Source organism: Schistocerca cancellata, chromosome 2 (assembly GCF_023864275.1).
Source record: "Schistocerca cancellata isolate TAMUIC-IGC-003103 chromosome 2, iqSchCanc2.1, whole genome shotgun sequence".
Taxonomy (NCBI): domain Eukaryota; kingdom Metazoa; phylum Arthropoda; class Insecta; order Orthoptera; family Acrididae; genus Schistocerca; species Schistocerca cancellata.
Window position 1 is genome coordinate 279401256 of NC_064627.1, and position 20055 is coordinate 279421310.

Consider the following 20055-nt stretch of genomic DNA (forward strand, 5'->3'; position numbering starts at 1 on the left):
CCCATGTCAACAAATGATGTTCTTATTGCTGGAATCATTGTATGATGACCGGTTTTGCACAATAGTACAAAGGTTAGGCACAACATTATGTCAAAAAATTCAAGGATGTATACAGCAGCCAGAATTTCACATAAAATTTAGATTTATGCTGTTGGCAGTGTAGTAAATAAGTTGCATGTATTGGCAGGTACCCTATGGCTCCTGCCATGTATTGTGTCTCGGCCTCGATAATAAGCTATTACATGTATCTTCACGAGTCAAATTTCTATTGGTTGAACTCTGTCTTCCTTTGTGCCTCCTGTTTGTCGTTCTATAATCAAATATATTTTTTGTATTCTTTCTTGTCCCATTCTCATTATGTGTTCATTATGTATTCATTATGTTCTATTTCATATATTGTGCTATCTTTCTTTTGTATTATTTTCCACACATTCTCATTTGATCTATGTTTCATAAGGGAGACCCATGCTGCTTGTCTGTTTCCATGGCTTTGATCTCCTTGTGGTTCTTCTTCCCCAGTTAACCAGCACTCCAAATTATAGATAATAATTAGCGCAATAATGGCTTCATATATATTAAGTTTGATTCTTTATCTGATTCTTTTGGACCTTCCCAAGCTCAATTTGTTTCATAAGTCATCTTCACATGTTAAATATTTATTATTTATACTGTCTAAGTATTTTTACATTTTACAGTTATCTATGGTTCATTGTCTGATATTTCAAGAACTACGGACTGCATTCACATGATTAAGTATTCCATCATTTGATACATTCTTCTATTAATTTTCTCACTATAGAGGAGATATATTCTTCAATAACCATCTAGTCATCAACTAATAAAAGTGTATACACACTGCAGTATTCTAATTGAATTCCCCTCTACTCCATTCGTTTTTCCAGTCTGCAACATGGCTTGTAGATATGTTTTGAATAGTGTTGGAGATATACAACACCCTTGTTTCAATCCTATATTTAGTTTAAACGATTTAGAGATGATAGATCCTACCCTTCTTGTTCTGTGCACATCTTTATATATGTTATATATACTTCTTATACCGAGTACGTCTCCCAAATGTCATCAGACGTTTTTCTCTTGATATTTTGGAACATACTTACAAATTCGCTTTAACAATGTGTAGCTGTAGCCAGCCACAAGAAGTATTGCTCATCACATCTTTAACACCCAGTGTCAATGGAAAACATCTTTTTGTTCCCCAATCCAAAAACAAAGAAAGTAGGTTACAGTACGCTTGTTCGCCCACTGCTTGAGTACTGCTCAGCAGTGTGGGATCCATACCAGATCGGGTTGATAGAAGAGATAGAGAAGATCCAATGGAGAGCAGCGCGCTTCGTCACAGGATCATTTAGTAATCGCGAAAGCGTTACGGAGATAATAGACAAACTCCAGTGGAAGACTCTGCAGGAGAGAAGCTCAGTAGCTCGGTACAGGCTTTTGTTGAAGTTTCGAGAACATACCTTCACCGAAGAGTCAAGTAGTATATTGCTCTCTCCTGTGTATATCTCGCAAAGATACCATGAGGATAAAATCAGAGAGAGGCATACCGACAATCCGTCTTTCCACAAACAATACGAGGCTGGAATAGAAGGGAGAACCGATAGAGGTACTCAATGTACCCTCCGCCACACTCCGTCAGCTGGCTTGCGGAGTATGGATGTAGATGTAGATGTAGATTATGGACAGAATTATTTTTACAACGGTATTTTACATGCCCTTTCGATAGGGCAGTTCCAAATTAGTCTTATGCGATATTTGTTTTTGTCGTGTGTTAACAGTGACAGTAAAACACAAAGAATGGCCCCTATTCCAGCAGTATCAGAGCACTGCTGCTGCATTACGATAGCAGTCAACACTGTCCAGGACATAGCTGTCGCTACCGGACCACTGGCTGTTCTTCACATTTTACTATCCCTGTTAATACATATCGATAAAACAAATATCACACTAGACTAATTTGGGAGCATTGTATCGAATGGGTACTGAAAATTCCTCTTTAATTATCATTTTGTTTGTAGTGGGGAACAAACAAGAACTTTCCATCGACACTGGGCACCGCATGAAAGACATGATGAGATTCCTGGAGAGACACCTATTATGTTATGCGTAACTGCCATATAGTTTCAGTGCTTCGAACAGCTTTGTTAGTGGATCACTGTTATATGCTTTTTCAAGATCTACAAACACTAAATGTTTTTCCAGATTTTTTCAGCTCTTTTTTCTATCGACTGACTTTGGGAGAATATGTTATAAATACATGATCTGCCTGCTCTAGATTCACTGTGCTGTTTGATGTCTGTAATATTTCTGCTGCGATTCAGTTTCGCAAAATCCATCCATACAACTTTCCTAACGAGCTAGTTACACTGATCCTTCTATAATTATTACAGTGTTTTCAGTTTCCTTTTTTGTAAATGGAACTTATATTAATATCTTCTGGTGTCCCTTCACCATTCCTCATCAGTTTATTAAAGAAGCATACCAGTATTTCCTAGAAAATACTGGTCCATATTTTGTTAACTCCATAGCTTTGTCTCCCAGTCCTGTGGATTTATTATGTTTTGCCCATCCGACAATCTTTTCTGCTTCGTTCTGTACCACTGGTTATCTCTACATTTCAACTGGTATACTATCTCAGTGTACTCCTTTCTGTTCATACTCGCTTGCTTTTTGTAACACTATTCCCACTCCAGTACACAAGTTATCAGAACAGTAGCGTTTTTACTCTAGCTGCACTAAAGTGTTTTATTGTTTTCCAGGCATCTCTTACATTGGTAGTTCTGAAATACCTATAGATCTCCTCACTTTTTTGTCCGAAATCAGATGTTTTGGTCTTGATATTTCTTTTTCAATGTCTCTGTTGTATTATGCACAGCACATCCTATCTTCACTGTCCTCTATGTTTAACCAGTTCTGGTATAGCTGTTTCTTTTCTTTCGCCATTTCCTTAATTGCCTTTGTCCACTATTCCAAATTCATATTCTTAGAACTATGCTTTATCCATAGAGCCACTTGTGATGCGAATTCATTGATTTACGTAATATTATTTAATCAGTAGGCCTATACGAATTTCACAGAATCTTGTTGTTAAGCTGGTTAAGCTGGTTGCTTCAGCTGTTTTACTTTCTCTTCATTATTACAATGAATGTTGATATTATTATGTTTTACTATAACTTTTGCTCTGACTATATAATGGTCTGATCCACATTCTGCACGTCTCCATATTTGAGCTGATAAACTGTCTCAGTGCACTCCTCTCTGTTCTTACTCAGTAGCTTTCTGTAACGCTCCTTTCATTCCAATACACAAATTATTGGGACAACAGACGACTTGTGTCTTTAATTCTGAATTTTTCAGTTGCGTCATATAGTCTATTAAGGATCTTAAATGCACTGCAAGTTTCACCCAGATATACGATGATGGAAAAAAGGCAACACCAAGAAGAAATTGTGCGATATAAACAAAACTTGGCAGGTGTGTTTCTACATATAAAAGATGATGTATATTCACATTTCGTATCAGTAGCATGACAATGGCGCGAGTGGGGCCGCTATGGTGATGCAAATCAGGTTTGCTTTAAATACACACTGTAACGGTCGTGAGCCTAGTATGCTGTTGATGTTCTAGACTGCAACAGCCCAGTAAGTCGGCAATCGCTGAGCATTGCCTGTCGGAACTCCACAGCATGGATTATGACCAAACCAAAGTCCTGACACAGACTTCCAAATACTGGGATTGTGTCATTAAAGAAGCCATAGAGATTAGAGTAAGGGAGCCACAACTAAATCGTGACAGTGGTTACATCCTTAGCAAGGCGTGGGGACCTGTGATCACCTGGATTAAGAAGAAAAAGGATATTTCCCAGAGTGTACCGACTTCGGGAGAGGAGGGAAGAATAACGAGAGCGGTGCAGGCAGACCCTCCTGCACGAGAAGACCTAGGACGCAGCGCCCAGACTGCAGGAGAACAGATCCTGCACCAAAACGGCATGCGGGTCGCGGACTGCACCGACTCGTAGCAAGCGCCTTAGGGAGGAGCGGGAGGGGTATTGTCCTATATATACATGGCGCCGGCCCACCGCCGGTCAGTACATCAGCGCACCTGATGATGGCAATGTGGTCGATTGCCGAAATATTGTGTCCTATGCACACTCATACCAGGCTGTTCACCCGAGATTTATTTCGTCATGAAATACGCCAGGAGAAATTGAAGAATCACATCAGATTAAAAGTGGACATCAAGCAAACAATAATAGTGGGAATGAGAGAATGAAATGCATCTATTCCCTCAGGGAGACGCTCAGCTCAAATCAATATCAGCGAATACTAAGATGAGAATCTATAACACAGTGATATGCCCAGTAGTCATGTATGGTTCAGGAACATGACAAAATGAGAAAAGAAAAAACTATTAATATTTGAAATAAGAGTAATGAGGAAAATATGGGGACCATTCACAGATAAAGGAGAATGGAGAAGGAGGAGGAATGAGGAAATCTATCTCTTAATGCAACAATCAACAATACTACGGAAGCTGAAGAGCAAAGGGATGGACGACCTGGCTAAGAACATGGCAGCCCTGGAGACTGAAGACCCCTGGAGGAACCAAGCACAAAACAGAAGGGATGGAAGCAGTTTGTGGAAGCAGTGTACCGTCTGCAGGGCCTATGCTTGCTGGGATATGTGTGTAAGTATGCAAGTATTTATGTATACTTTTGTGAGGAAGGTAATTTAATGCCCTGTTTCCTTTCATGTCTTCCTACAACCTCTTACTTTTTATCTTCCCTGTCTGGTCATTAAAGTCTCCCATCAGATACATCTCTTACTGTGTATTGATGTCACCCAGAACTCTCGTAAAATCTTTATAAAAGGCATCTTTGATTATGTTATCGGTGTCGTCAGTCAGTGCATACAAGACAACTATTTCTATCTTGCACTCATTCTTCTTCTAGTTCTAAGGATATAATTTGCTAACTTGCTTCTTGTCATTTCTTTACGCTACCCTTCAGTTTATGACGTATTACGATTGATATTTCTGTCTTTACTCTTTCAATTTTACTGACTCCAGTATAAAAATCGATATACTGACCAACTCTTTTACTTCTTGTACTCTTCATCTTTCTCTCTGTTAGAACACCAGTGCCTATTTCCACTCTTTCCAATTCGTCTAAAACCTCTTTTCTATTTGGTTTAAAACCCTGTGCGTTCCAAGCTGCGCAGTTCTTTGACATTTTCTTATGCCAGGACAGCTTATCCAAAATTTCGTCCTGTTTCCGAAGCTTACTGCTGAGATTTTTAACTGAGATTAATAATTTTTCCAAGCGATGAGTTACTAGCCCAACACGTTAACTCCCAAACTAGAGAATCAGAATTTTCTGCAGGTGTTTATTCCCTTAGCCGGTATGTCAAAGTTTTAATACACTGGAAACTCGCCTTTCACCATCTTCCATCTGCTACACAACGCTCACCCATTGTAAGTCATGCATTGCCTGGAGGACACAAGGAGGACGTGGAATTAGAGCTCGTTGCCAGAACTGATAATTGAGTGATCTTTCTCGAGGTTTTAGTGTTCTGCAGATAACGGCAATCCATATAACCACAAAGAGCCCTTACTAACCTTTATCATGCATACTACAGTGATAAAGAGGTCTCCAGTAACCTAGTATCTCAGTGTTACTTGTAACTTAACGCAGGCTGCGATTTCATCTCGCATACGTATACATTGGGAGTTACAGAGCAAGAAATAGAGCTCAAACAGTATTCAAAAGTAGTTTTACTCATTCATTTACTTTTCAGAAAATACCTCGTCCTTTGCCGATAGGATTTTTATTAACGTGTTTGACGTCCCTAACTGATTTGTATGACATATGCATTTCCGTAACTAATATTTGGCGCAATGTTTGCTTTTAGTCAACGTTTCTGTAAGCTCTTGAGATGAAATGAAAATGAGGGTTTGGTGTCATTGGCCGGGAGGTGAAATTGCACCACTATATTTATGCCTCTACTGCTTATTTCATTTGACGCCATCTTAAATACAGTGCTAGTACAGAATCAAATCGCTCGTATGGAAACATTTACTGTCCTGGAAGCAGAGTCGACTTCTGTGCAGGCTACGCAACAAGGGAGATGGTGACAGGATGCATGTGCAAGTTATCGTTGTTTGTGGAAGGGCGACCTTACTTGATTACCAGTGCTTGTCAACTGAAGATGCAACGAAAAGTTTACACATCGCTGGTTTGCTCAGTAGTTGCGATGATGATTGTATATGTTGTTGTCGAATGTTGATGTGTAAATATTACTGCAAGGGAAGTAGTGATTGTTTTGGCTGATAAATGTAAAGAGGTAAGTGTTCTAATTACATTATGTGTGTTTAATGTGTTTCAGATTCTGTTTCACGGACATTAGCAACATAATAATTTTTTAAATTGAGTTGAGATCTCGAGGCTTTTAATACCGTTGTCTTAAATGTGTGTAATTGCATCGATAAACCTAGAATGTAAGCTGTAAGACGAAAATAAGCTACAGTTTTACTTATTTAGGCTTCGTTTGGACATTTGATATGAAGATTGTCACGTACGAAGTTTTGATATCATTGAATGTTTTTAAGAAACCGTCTCAGAAGTTCATTAACATTTTCTTTTGCCAGGACAGTGTACCAAACATTCCGTCCTGCTACCAAGGCTTAGTACTGAGATTTTTAGCAAAGATTAACTTTTTTCCGAGTGATGACTTAACTAGCCCAACACCTTAACTCCAATCTAGAGGATCAAAATTTTCTGCACGATTTCGGAATTAAATTTATGATAAGCTGTAATGATTTGACCAGAGACGTATAAGTTGCGTTAATGACGTTTCTAACAGAAGGTCTCGATCCCAATGTACTCTTGTGATATTTTGTTTTCTTCAGTACAAATCGTAGTTATATTTTTTTGTATATTTCTTACGCAGTTCTCATCGTGCTCACATTATACAATTGTGTAGCTTGTAAGAAACACAGTCTATGCATCTGTGCCTCGGTAATTCTATGTGGCAAATTTTCTATAGTACAAAAATTTACCCCCGAATTTTCTGTAAGATTATCAGTAGTCTAATTTTGCTGTGTTATCTCCATTTGCGGTGTCACTTGTTCTAGAATAATATTTCAAACTGAATTCTGGCCATTCCATGTTATATCATCCAATAACTAGGATTTGTAACCCTCCATTACATATATTCACGAAACTTTCCACATGTGTCTTAGACTCGTAACATTTACAGAGTAATTATGTTTTGATAATTTTGCTCTTTGAGAATGTCCATGCTAAGTGAAACTTCTCAACAGACATACTCATAACTCAGGTCTTTATGAAGCTTTTTGATTTGGAACTTTTCTCAAAAGTTAAGAGAGACTTATAGTGAAAAATAATAAAAAAAAAACCTATTACTTAGGCAGTAAAGCAGTTACAAAAACCACTAATGTTTGTCACTTTCCCATTTATGGAAAAATTACAAGGCTGAAGATATTGCTCCAACATGCAGGGCATCTAGTTTTCCTCTCAAACAATTCCTAAGATTGTTCTCTCTCTGATAAAATAAAAATAAAGGTGAGTTTCACATGATTAGACACTCAAATAAACTGGAGATCTAAATCATTTTTGCTGTGATGAAAAAAAGGATAATTCTCTGTCAGTTCATTCAGGCCTGACACCCACTGTCTCAGATTTAGGGGTATCAAATTAGCATATTTAAATAGCGAATAAATGAACTTTAAGTGTCAGTAATTTATTTCATTTTAATAAGTCATTAATTTTTGAATATTATAATAGACTAAATCCTATTTATCTGTGCAGCTAACCACCTGCTCACAGTGATTGGAAGTGTTCCTTATATGCCTGTGATAGCTTGCTTGTAACCTGTACAGGTTTGAAAACATTGCAAAATCGTGCAATGTTCAATATCACTGACGTGCAACAGTCAGTCCATTTGGCCTCGGTTGATGTTTGTCTTTCTGTGAGGCAGGTCATATTTGTTTGCATTGCAGGGAGAGGGAGAGAAGGAAACATAATGAGAGAAATGAAAGAGGATACCGTCTGGTAGAATTTTGCACAGAGCATAACTTAATCATAGCTAACACTTGGTTCAAGAATCATAAAAGAAGGTTGTATACATGGAAGAATCCTGGAGATACTAGAAGGTATCAGATAGATTATATAATGGTAAGACAGAGATTTAGGAACCAGGTTTTAAATTGTAAGACATTTCCAGGGGCAGATGTGGACTCTGACCACAATTTATTGGTTATGAACTGTAGATTAAAACTCAAGAAACTGCGAAAAGGTGGGAATTTAAAGAGATGGGACCTGGATAAACTGAGTAAACCAGAGGTTGTACAGAGTTTTAAGGAGAGCATAAGGGAACAATTGACAGGAATAGGGGAAAGAAATACAGTAGAAGAAGAATGGGTAGCTCTGAGGGATGAAGTAGTGAAGGCAGCAGAGGATCAAGTAGGTAAAAAGACAAGGGCTAGTAGAAATCCTTGGGTAACAGAAGATATATTGAATTTAATTGATGAAAGGAGAAAATATAAAAACGCACTAAATGAAGCAGGCAAAAAGGAATACAAACGTCTCAAAAATGAGATCGACAGGAAGTGCAAAATGGCTAAGCAGGGATGGCTAGAGGACATATGTAAGGATGTAGAGGCTTATCTAACTAGGGGTAAGATAGATACTGCCTACAGGAAAATTAAAGAGACCTTTGGAGTAAAGAGAGCCACTTGCATGAATATCAAGAGCTCAGATGGAAACCCAGTTCTAAGCAAAGAAGGGAAAGCAGAAAGGTGGAAGGAGTATATAGAGGGTCTATACAAGGGTGATGTACTTGAGGACAATATTATGGAAGTGGAAGAGGATGTAGATGAAGATGAAATGGGAGATAGGATACTGCGTGAGGAGTTTGACAGAGCACTGAAAGACCTGAGTCGAAACAAGGCCCCGGGAGTAGACAACATTCCATTAGAACTACTGACAGCCTTGGGAGAGCCAGTCCTGACAAAACTCTACCATCTGGTGAGCAAGATGTATGAGACAGATCCTCAGACTTCAAGAAGAATATAATAATTCCAATCCCAAAGGAAGCAGGTGTTGACAGATGTGAAAATTATCGAACTATCAGTTTATTAAGTCACAGCTGCAAAATACTAACGTGAATTCTTTACAGACGAATGGAAAAACTGGTAGAAGCCAACCTCGGGGAAGATCAGTTTGGATTCCGCAGCAATGTTGGAACACGTGAGGCAATACTGACCCTACGACTTATCTTAGAAAATAGATTAAGGAAAGGCAAACCTACGTTTCTAGCATTTGTAGACTTAGAGAAAGCTTTTGACAGTGTTGACTGGAATACTCTCTTTCAAATTCTAAAGAGTGCAGGGGTAAAATACAGGGAGCGAAAGGCTATTTACAATTTGTACAGAAACCAGATGGCAGTTATAAGAGTCGAGGGGCACGAAAGGGAAGCAGTGGTTGGGAAGGGAGTGAGACAGGGTTGTAGCTGTCCCTGATGTTATTCGATCTGTATATTGAGCAAGCAGTAAAGGAAACAAAAGAAAAATCGGAGTAGGTATTAAAATCCAGGGAGAAGAAATAAAAACATTAAGGTTTGCTGATGACATTGTAATTCTGTCAGAGACAGCAAAGGACTTGTAAGAGCAGTTGAACGGAATGGACACTGTCTTGAAAGGAGGGTATAAAATGAACATCAACAAAAGCAAAACGAGGATAATGGAATGTAGTCAAATTAAGTCGGGTGATGCTGAGGGAATTAGATTAGGAAATGAGACACTTAAAGTAGTGAAGGAGTTTTGCTATTTGGGGAGCAAAATAACTGATGATGTTCAAAGTAGAGAGGATATAAAATGTAGACTGGCAATGGCAAGGAAAGCGTTTCTGAAGAAGAGAAATTTGTTAACATCGAGTATAGATTTAAGTGTCAGAAAGTCTTTTCTGAAAGTATTTGTATGGAGTGTAGCCATGTATGGAAGTGAAAGATGGACGATAAATAGTTTGGACAAGAAGAGAATAGAAGCTTTTGAAATGTGGTGCTACAGAAGAATGCTGAAGATTAAATGGGTAGATCACATAACTAATGAGGAGGTACTGAACAGAATTGGGGAGAAGAGGAGTTTGTGGCACAAGTCGACAAGAAGAAGGGACCGGTTGGTAGGACATGTTCTGAGGCATAAAGAGATCACAAATTTAGCATTGGAGTGCAGCATGGACGGTAAAAATCGTAGGGGGAGACCAAGAGATGAATACACTAAGCAGATTCAGAAGGATGTAGGTTGCAGTAAGTACTGGGAGATGAAGAAGCTTGCGCAGGATAGAGTAGCATGGAGAGCTGCATCAAACGAGTCTCAGGACTGAAGACAACAACAACAACATTGCAGTTAGAATTCATTTTCCATTGTAGTTAACAGCAAGCTTAATTAATGTTATAATTGTTCCTGAAATGACAGATTGTTTTAATAGATGATGCTGAAAACTGAAGCTTTGTAATTCACAATGAAATCCAAAGTTACCACTGGATAAGAAACAGCAGAACCGTCCATTCTGTTTGAGCGATTAAAGAGGAAAATAAACTGATAATAGTAAATCGCTGCTTTATAAATGATGATATGGATCATGCTGTAGGATTTTTAAATGGTACTCAGAAGGAAATGGTTGGCGGAATGATACCCATGAGTCAAGAAACTGCTTTATTTCACTGATGGATGTGCTACTCAATATAAAATTAGAAAAAAATTCTTAATAACTTGAGTGACCACAAAATTGATTTTTCTGTTGACATTGATTATTCCTTTTTTGCTGGTAGCCGTGGCAAATCTGTGTGTGATTGAGTAGGAGGAACTGTAAAACATATAATGAGAAAAGCTAGACTTCATCTAGGGGATATTGTACAAACAACAACTGAATCTGGTGTTCACAATTTCTGCAAGACTGATATTGACAAAATGCCCCCCCCCCCCCTTCTTAGAGAAAATCAATGTAGATTTTCTACACAAGAACCTTGAGATGAGGTTTTCGACAACTCATATAGTACCTGGTACCAGAAATTTTCACAATTACAAGCACTTTCCTGTGATTGATTAGATATTAGAATAGTAACTTGTTCTGGAAATCTTGGTTACCTCGTTGAATGAAAATGTCCTGCAATGGACATGCGCTCATCCTCAACTAAACTGTTTTGTAACAGCTCTATATGATGACAGGTGGTATTTTGCCCTCGTCAAGAATGTGATCAAGAAGGATATGCTGGACTGCTTTTTGCCCTCCCGCGTGGACCAGCAATGGCTTGAGCAGAAAGACTTGTTTTATACCTTAGGAAAACATTTTATGTAGTGTTGGTATACTTGATTGAACCACATTTACTACTGTATTATTTTAATGGGAACAATATGAAGGTAACAGAATTTAATTTGTCATTGTAGATTAAAAATAGAGATACTACTAAAAGTTTTATTTCAGAATTCCAAGCATCTTCACTGATGAACATGTACATTTTAAATTTAAACATTTGTCTGCCTAGAAAACTCGAAGACCTAACACTCTAAATGTGCTGAGGACCAAAAGTAATGTTTTGAGATATAACAAAAAAAAAGAAAGAAAAACAGTATTGTTTGACTTATGAAATTAGCACACACAATCTATTGTGTTAATACATTTATTAACATGCAAGAATTCTCTACTTCAACTCCAGAGAAAATTCCATTGAATCGTCCAGAAAAAGAAAATTAAAAACTTGAGAGCAGAAGGTGTCTTAACATTACCTTTTTCAGACTAAATGGGCTAAGTCCAACAGAGCTATCAAGCTGTAATGGTTGACAAAGTGTAGCCTACCTAAATAAGAGAGGTGTAAACAGTATGCAACAAGTGAGGTGATTTTAATTTGTGCAGCAAAACTGATGTGTAGCTTTGTTGTGGATGACTTTATGAGCAGCAGCCTGGGATTCATAAAGTCCTTTTCTATTATTTTGAATGTATTTGAATGGTAAAGAAGGGCATGCTGCAGTAATTACATTTCGTAAATCGTCAGGCACATAACTCTCAACTACCTTCTTGCAGTTTTCTATTAGGACAAAATTTCTATCACGAGATAGGAAACTGTGGCCTGAAACCAGATACTTATGCACAATATAGTGAAATAGATGACAAGCCACAATGAACATGTACATATATGTAAGTACACAGTTTTTGTTATGTTGCCACTTCAAATCACAAGATTCCTTTTGTTACCAGTTACATTGACAGCATTTTTAGTGCAATTCAGGACAGGGAACAGACATGATGCTATGTTGTTAGCTCCATGAGACCCATCATCCTCATGCCACAAACACATTATTGCCTCACTGTTGTCATGAGTATGAACACAGAAATTGTAACATGAAAGGTGGTATAAGTAGAACATATCTGGGCCTGTAAGAGTTGGAACAAACAATGTGGTCAATACTTGTTGCAGATCAATTGCTAATGTACATGTTACATCATCGTTCTCCATGTTAGACATTCCACTTTCTGCCTTCCTGTGATGCAGTTCTAGTGCTTTCTGAGCTTTTCTGTTCTCTGGTGAGTATCCTTTCCCCTCAGTGTGGAACAAGTCACATGTCTTACAATTGGTCTCTGTAAATTTGACTTTATATGCTTTGTATAAGCGACTAATATTAAGATTACAGCTGAGGTACTTTTTAAAAGGCTTCCTTCTTCTATAATGAGTCTCCTTTCTTGGAAATGACAGTATATGTTACTTTATTAGTAGATATCACTATATTTGCAGCTATATGCACCACATCTGTTATCAGGGTACGACACTTGATCCATCTTTAGTTTATTGGTTAACGTTGTAATCCTCTTTGAAACACAAAATACGTCCATGAATGTTTTACGGCCTACTCTGGAATGTTCACCTTTTCTATCAGGAGCCATATACATTACACTTGACAGACGACAGCTGTTCTCAAACAAGTTTGTATTTGTCTCGTGATTGAGAATGTTGAAGTGGTGCAATGTATTTATGAACAATTATATACAACTAACATAACGCTGACTTTAAAAATGACGTAAAGTCAAAATGTGTAAGGTTGTTGGAAAAATAAAAGTGTGGTCAAGACCTAAGAAAAGTTATCAGAAGTGCTTCCAAATGGCTACATTGTCTCACAGCACTCTCATGCAAATTGCAGCATTATTTGAGGTGTTATTGGTCTGTTCAGCTTTAGTTCTGGTTTTTTTTAGTAACAAGAAGCAGGTGCTAAGAATTTGAGGGTGTTTTTTCATGAAATCACAAATTATCTGTTTTCATAACAGTTAGAAATGCAATGCTGATAGATCTGTCAAGGGGCGTGAGTATATTACACACCTGCTGTAGATTTGTAGACACTTTTGCTACTTTCATTTTTAAGTCAAGTGCTTGTGCTTGCTAAATTTTCTATGATGGGTTAATATATTTGTTACAGATTAATTGGCAAAGCTGACGGAGGGAAATATGGCCCCAGTTCCTCTGGAGGGCCATCAGACCCCTGTGGCCAACAATGTGCCCCAGGAAGCATCCCGAGGGGGCTCCATATCCTTGGGAATCCTCATTGATTTCATCATACAGAGGACTTACCATGAGCTCACAGTTCTTGCTGAGCTGTAAGTTTGTAGTTTATAGGTTATATGACTGGGAGTAGTCCTTGAACAATAATAATAATAATAATAATTTTTTACTGTGTTTATTATAAAGTACAAGTAACAAAACTTTCAATTACAGCTTACCCCGTAAGACTGACATGGAGAGGAAGATAGAGATTTATAATTTTTCTGCCAGAACTCGTCAGCTATTTGTGAGGCTGTTGGCACTTGTGAAATGGGCAAACAGTGCATCAAAAGTTGACAAATCAGCTGTAAGTATAGTAGCTAAAGGTTAAAGTTGTGGTGAGCTTTCCATGAGGTGTTATAGCTGTTAAAATTTAATTACATTAAAGTACTGTATATCAGTAAAGTCATGAAAAAGGCGAATTTTAGACCAGTTTGCACTCAGTAAATGATATGTACAAGAAAAAAGCAACCAGTCCAGTGATTCTTGGTGGAATAAATGTGGGTTATGTCCAACTTTTGGTAGGGAGTGTATTATTTTGTAAGTTAAAGGCTGTGACTTTTTTTGTTACATGCTGCAGTTGTAGTTGTCAACTGGTACCACAGTGAATGATGGGAAGTAAACAATAGTTGGATGATTCAACAATCTGTCAGAACCAGTGTCAAAATAGCATTTAATAAACATCGTGATGTCGACTGTTTGAAAATACATGTTGGCATAATGGAATATATTGTGTGGGATGCTTTCACATAAAACAGAATATTCTGTAAAGTTTAAATTGTACTGTTAGGTTTCTGCCTGACCATTGCCTTGGAAATCAGGCTGTTCTGAAAATATCCCATGAAGTTTTTGAAACAGCAATTTAGCAGTCCAATACCACAACCAGTTTTCCTCCAGTCATATTTGTTGGATCTACCAACTAACATCCAAAATATAACATTGGAATATGAACCAATATTCTAACAAATCTCATATTCCCAGAAACAAACAATACAAAAAATAACTACGAATACCTGTAACCAATCTTATAATCTGTAATAGCCAAATCAATAATCATCAGACTTGCATGCTCCATGTCAGAAACAGAAGTAATCGATTCATATCTTCCCCCAAAACTAGTCATTAGATTCAGTAATTCTCATTGGCTAACGGATACTAACATTGATTGGTTACAGCCAGCAGAAGAGCCACTGACACCATAAGTGATTGCACTTCAGTATGTAAAAGTGTAAAGTCACTCAGTTTCCCACAATATGATATTTGTGAGAAAATTAATGAGACTGATTTTGTGATACGCCAATGTTTTTTTTTTTTTATTTTTCTCAAACAGTAATGTTGCCCTGTCACAAGGACTTGGATCAGGTTGAAAAGGGGGGGGGGGGGGGGGTGCTGTGGAACAACGGGAATGCCTTTCGAGATCAAAAATTCTGTGATGGAAGTGTCCATGTAATGTGGGGCATTCTCATGATGCAGTATCTACTTGTCTGCCATGTCCGGTCCCACTCAGTTCACCCTTTTCCTTTCAAGAACTTATGTGAAACACAGTGGACAGTTTGTTGTGGAGGAACAAATTCTTTATACATGATACCCATAATGTCAGAAAAGCAAATCAGCATTATTTTGGTCTTTGATTTGTTAATGTGAGTGTTTTTCGGTTGAGGAGATGTCTCAGTGTGCCATTTCGCACTTTGCTGCTTTGTCTCCGGATCATATTCAAAAATCCAGGATTCATCACCTGTGACGACATGACTGAACCATTTGTGGTCATTGGCAATCCTCTCAAGATGATCAACGCACACATTTCTCCAATTGCCCTTCTGCTCACTCGTTAGGTCTTTTGGTGCAATTTTGGCACTTATCCTTCACATTTGCAAATCTTTAGTCAAAATTTGTTCTACAGTGAAAGTGCTGAAGTTTAACTGGTCACCCATCATCCTTACATAGTTTGATCTCACAAGGGTACACAAATGTTCGACATTTCCATCGAGTTTTTTCAAGTTGAAGGTCTCTCTGAGTGAGGTTCATCTTCAGCATGTTCTCAGCCTTCCAAAAATGACTTATACCAGATGAGAACTTGTGCTCTTGATAAGGAATGTTTCCCATAGACCTGTTTCAACTTTTCAGAGATTCCACTCAAGGATTCCCCAAGCTTAACACAAAACTAGATTGCATAACATTGCTCTAAATTCTGCTGTGCCATTTTTGTAACACACAGCAAAAATGCAACTGTGCTGATGGTGTTCTCAAAAATCACACCATAGCTGTACAGAGCTGTTAGTTGGACTGAGTACCTGGAAGGGATGAACACAACAGTCTATAGAAGTAGAACAATGCAGCCTTGCCATATCACTCATATTGTTGTCAGTCTCATTACTTTTCTCACATACCTTGTGATATAATTATTTGCCTTAGTCCCATTTTTGGAAGTATTCTGTTGGTACACATTGCATAACAACACAATTCAAGTATCACCTTGTTGCTTGGAGTAGTTTTGCTTGTATAGCTTTTTTGAGAACTTGTGTTATTGGTGTTTCATTCAGATGATAAATACAGGAATACCCTGCTCCCTGCACACCACTCCTCTCTATCATCAGTCATATTATCTATCAGTCGTATTACTTCATTGTCTCAGCTTTTTCCCTTTCAAAGCTTACTACAGTGATCTCCTGTATTCTAGTAAGGCAATTGAAATAAGGGAAAAGCAGTTTCGGTGATGTTCACGTATAGAAATACGCCAGTTAGACTGTATATATTTTGTCTGAGTGTGTGCTGTTATCAAAGATTTTATCATGTGTCTTTATAGCTTTTTTTCTTTTCCAGCAAATAATGGCATTCCTGGACAAGCAGTCTATGTTGTTTGTGGACACTGCCGATATGCTGGCTCGAATGGCTAGGGAGACTCTGGTGCATGCTCGCTTGCCCAACTTCCATATTCCTGCTGCAGTTGAGGTGCTTACAACTGGGACCTATTCTCGATTGCCTGCTGTTATAAGAGTATGTATTATGTCTTCCAATTTTTATTCCATTGTTATTTGATTATCACCCTTATTTTCCCATGTTATACACCGTGAATTTTGCCTATCACATATGTATGTTGCAACTTAAAGCCATTAGTTTATCCATGTCCTTTGTTTTCATATGTAATGCGTTGTTGACCTTCTACACGAAAATCCTCATGCACCCAGATAACATTCAAGATAGTTCACCATTTTGAACCAGACATGAATATGGCGGGCCAGATGTAATCGTCATGAGTCAGATGTGCAGGAATGAAAGTCAGGCCAAATGTAAACACTCATGGGAATGAAATTTGGACCAAGCGTTTGCATTACCAGTCTAACCTTTGAGACTAACACTTGTCAGTTACAATCGTGGTTTAGTTTTTACGTTTACACCACGTGGATTGGTCACAGTTCTTTATATCTACGTTATAAAGCAAGCTTGGTAGTGGTTTTGTACCTTTGTTCCAGAAGAAAAACGTAATACTCTCTTGTTGAAGATTAGGCGTTTACATGGAAGTAGTGATGAAGAATTCAGTGAGCGTGATGTGATTGTAAAAAACAGACAGCGTGCTAAACATTTACTTATAGCGAGAAATACACCAATCATTTAGAGATATGCTGAGACTCGCGGCATAAAAGCTTCTGTTTCAAAACATTTAATTGAACACCCAGGATTGTTATTATTATTATTATTATTATTATTATTATTACATTTGATGACAAATTGTGGGAAAATAGATAATAGACAATGAAGGGAAAAATATGGATGGTGGAAGGCTTTTTGATTGCTCACGTTTGAAGGCCAAAAATCCAAATGTCGAAAAAGACCAGTAGCAGAAACACCAGTGTTTAAAAAAGTAATACCTCTTAACAGATTTAAACATATTTTGAGGTGCTTACACTTTTGCAATAATGAAACTGCTGACAGTACTGACAGGCTTGGAATTTTAAATTTAAATAAATTCACACCGTGGATGAAAATGCCAGTATAGACACATCCTTAATGAGATATAAATGATATTAACGTATGAACAATTTTATCCATTAAATGTAGCAAGATTTTAATGAAAAACTTACAAACGATGTGAGGCAAGTACTGGTTATTGTTACGGTTTCAAAATATATACTATATATGCTGGCCATGACAAAACTGGTTGGAATAATAGGCACACCAGAGAATGTTGTCATGTACATGTCAAAATCCACACTGAATAAGGGATGTACTTTGTTTCTTAACAACAGGTACCGTTTCCCCAATACTTTTTAAAATTGCACCAGGAAGATGCAAATGTTATCAGGGCAGTACACAGCAGTAAGTGTGACAGGCACATGATATCAACGAAACACAAAAGAGCAGAGATGATTGAACACATAGACAAACAGCTTAGAAAAACAAATCAAACAATGGAAAATCCAGGATGGAATGTAACAATATTATGAAAAGGAAAGTTGCTACTCTCCATATAGTGGAGATGCTAAGTCACAGATAGGCACAACAAAAAGACTGTCACAAATAAAGCTTTCGGCCAGTAAGGCCATTTGTTAGAAATGGACAACACACACACATGTATGGACACACACTCATGCAAATGCAACTCATGCTCACATGACTGCTGTCTCAGGCAACTGAAACCACACTGGGAGCAGCAGCACCAGTGCATGATGGGAGTGACGACTGGGTGACGGTAAGGAGGAGGGTGGGATGGGGAGGGGGAGGGATAGCAGGATAGGGGTGACTGACAGAAAGTACTGCTGGGAAGTGCGCAGGGATGAGGTGGAGAGAGGGTAGGACAGCTTTGTGCAGTTGGGATGTTAGATGGAGGGCAGGGGAGAGGAGGGGGGGGGGGGAGGGTAGCAGAAATGAAGAAAAGTAAAAAGACTGGGTGTAATGGTGGAAAGAGGCGTATGTAGTGCTGGAATGGGAACAGGGAAGGGGCTGGATGGGTGAGGACAATGACTAACAAAGGTTGAGGCCAGGAGGGTTACGGGAACGTCGGATATATTGCAGGGAAGGTTCCTACCTGCGCAATGCAGAAAAGCTGGTGTTGGTGGGAAGGATCCATATGGCACAGGCTGTGAAGCAGTCATAAAAATGAAGGGTGTTACCTTTGGCAGTGTGCTCAGCAACAGGGTAGTCTACTTGTTTCTTGGCCACAGTTTGTCAGTGACCATTCATGTGGACAGATAGCTTCTTGGTTGTCATGCCCACATAGAGTGCAGCACAGTGGTTGCAGCTTAACTTGTAGACCACATGACTGGTTTCGCAGGTAGCCCTGCCTTTGATGGGATAGGTGATGTTTGTGACCAGGGTGGGGGGATGTATGGGACAGGTCTTGCATCTAGGTCTATTACAGGGGTATGAGGCACGAGATAGGAGGTTAGGTACAGGCGTTGTGTATGCATGGACGAGTAAGTAGGTTCTGTGGATGGTGGAATATCGCTGTGGAAGGGGTGGGGGAAGGATAGTAGGCAGGACATTTCACATTTCAGGGCAAGACGAGAGGTAGTCGAAACCCTGGCGGAGAATGTAATTCAGTTGCTCCAGTTCTGGGTGGTACTGAGTTACGAGGGGAATGCTCCTCTATGGCTGGAAGATGATACTTGGGATGTGGTGGGAGACTGGAAAGATAAGGCATGGGAGATTTGTTTTTGTACAAGATTGGGAAGATAATTAGTGGGTGTGAAGGCTTCAATGAGACCCTCAGTAGATGTCGAGAGGGACCGCTCGTCACTGCAGATGCGACGACTATGGGTGGCATTTTTCTACCTGTGTTTCGACTACCTCTCATTGTGCCCTGAAATGAGAAATGTCCTGCCTACTATCCTTCCCACTCCTCCCACAGTGATATTCCGCTGTCCACTGTACCTACACAATATACTCGTCCATCTCTACACAACCCCTGCTCCCAACCCCTTACCTCATGGCTTCTAACCATGTAATGGACCTAGATGCAAGACCTGTCCCATACATCCTCCCACCACCAAATACTTTTGACAATATTGACTGGAATACTCTCTTTGATATTCTGAGGGTGGCAGGGGTAAAACACAGGAAGCAAAAATCTATTTACAACTTGTACGGGAACCAGATGGCAGGTACAAGAGTCTCGGGACATGAAAGGGAAGCAATGGCTGAGAAGGGAGTGAGACAGGTTTGTAGTCTATCCCCTTTGTTATTTAATTTGTACACTGAACAAGCAAAAGGAACAAAAGAAAAATTTGGATTAGGAATTAAAATGCGGGGAGAAGAAATAAAAACTTTGAGGTTTGCCTATGACATTGTAATTCTCTCAGAGACAGCAAAGGACATGAAAGAGCAGCTGAACGGAATGAACAGTGTCTTGAAAGGTGATTGTAAGACTAACATCAACAAAAGCGAAACAAGGATTATGGAATGTTGCTGAATTAAATTAGGTGATGCTGAGGGA

General features: G+C 38.7%; 1 protein-coding gene across 1 annotated transcript in view; it reads left to right on the forward strand.

Annotated features, from left to right (window-relative positions):
* The first annotated feature begins 6201 nt into the window (after nt 1-6201).
* Nucleotides 6202-20055, forward strand: part of LOC126161617 (mediator of RNA polymerase II transcription subunit 14) — a 188776-nt gene continuing 174922 nt past the window's right edge. Inside the window, exons 1-4 of the mRNA XM_049917572.1 lie at nt 6202-6359; nt 13504-13681; nt 13800-13932; nt 16446-16619. Of these exons, the coding sequence (XP_049773529.1) occupies nt 13533-13681; nt 13800-13932; nt 16446-16619 (456 nt within the window). The 5' untranslated portion in view covers nt 6202-6359; nt 13504-13532. The remainder of the gene's footprint in view (nt 6360-13503; nt 13682-13799; nt 13933-16445; nt 16620-20055) is intronic.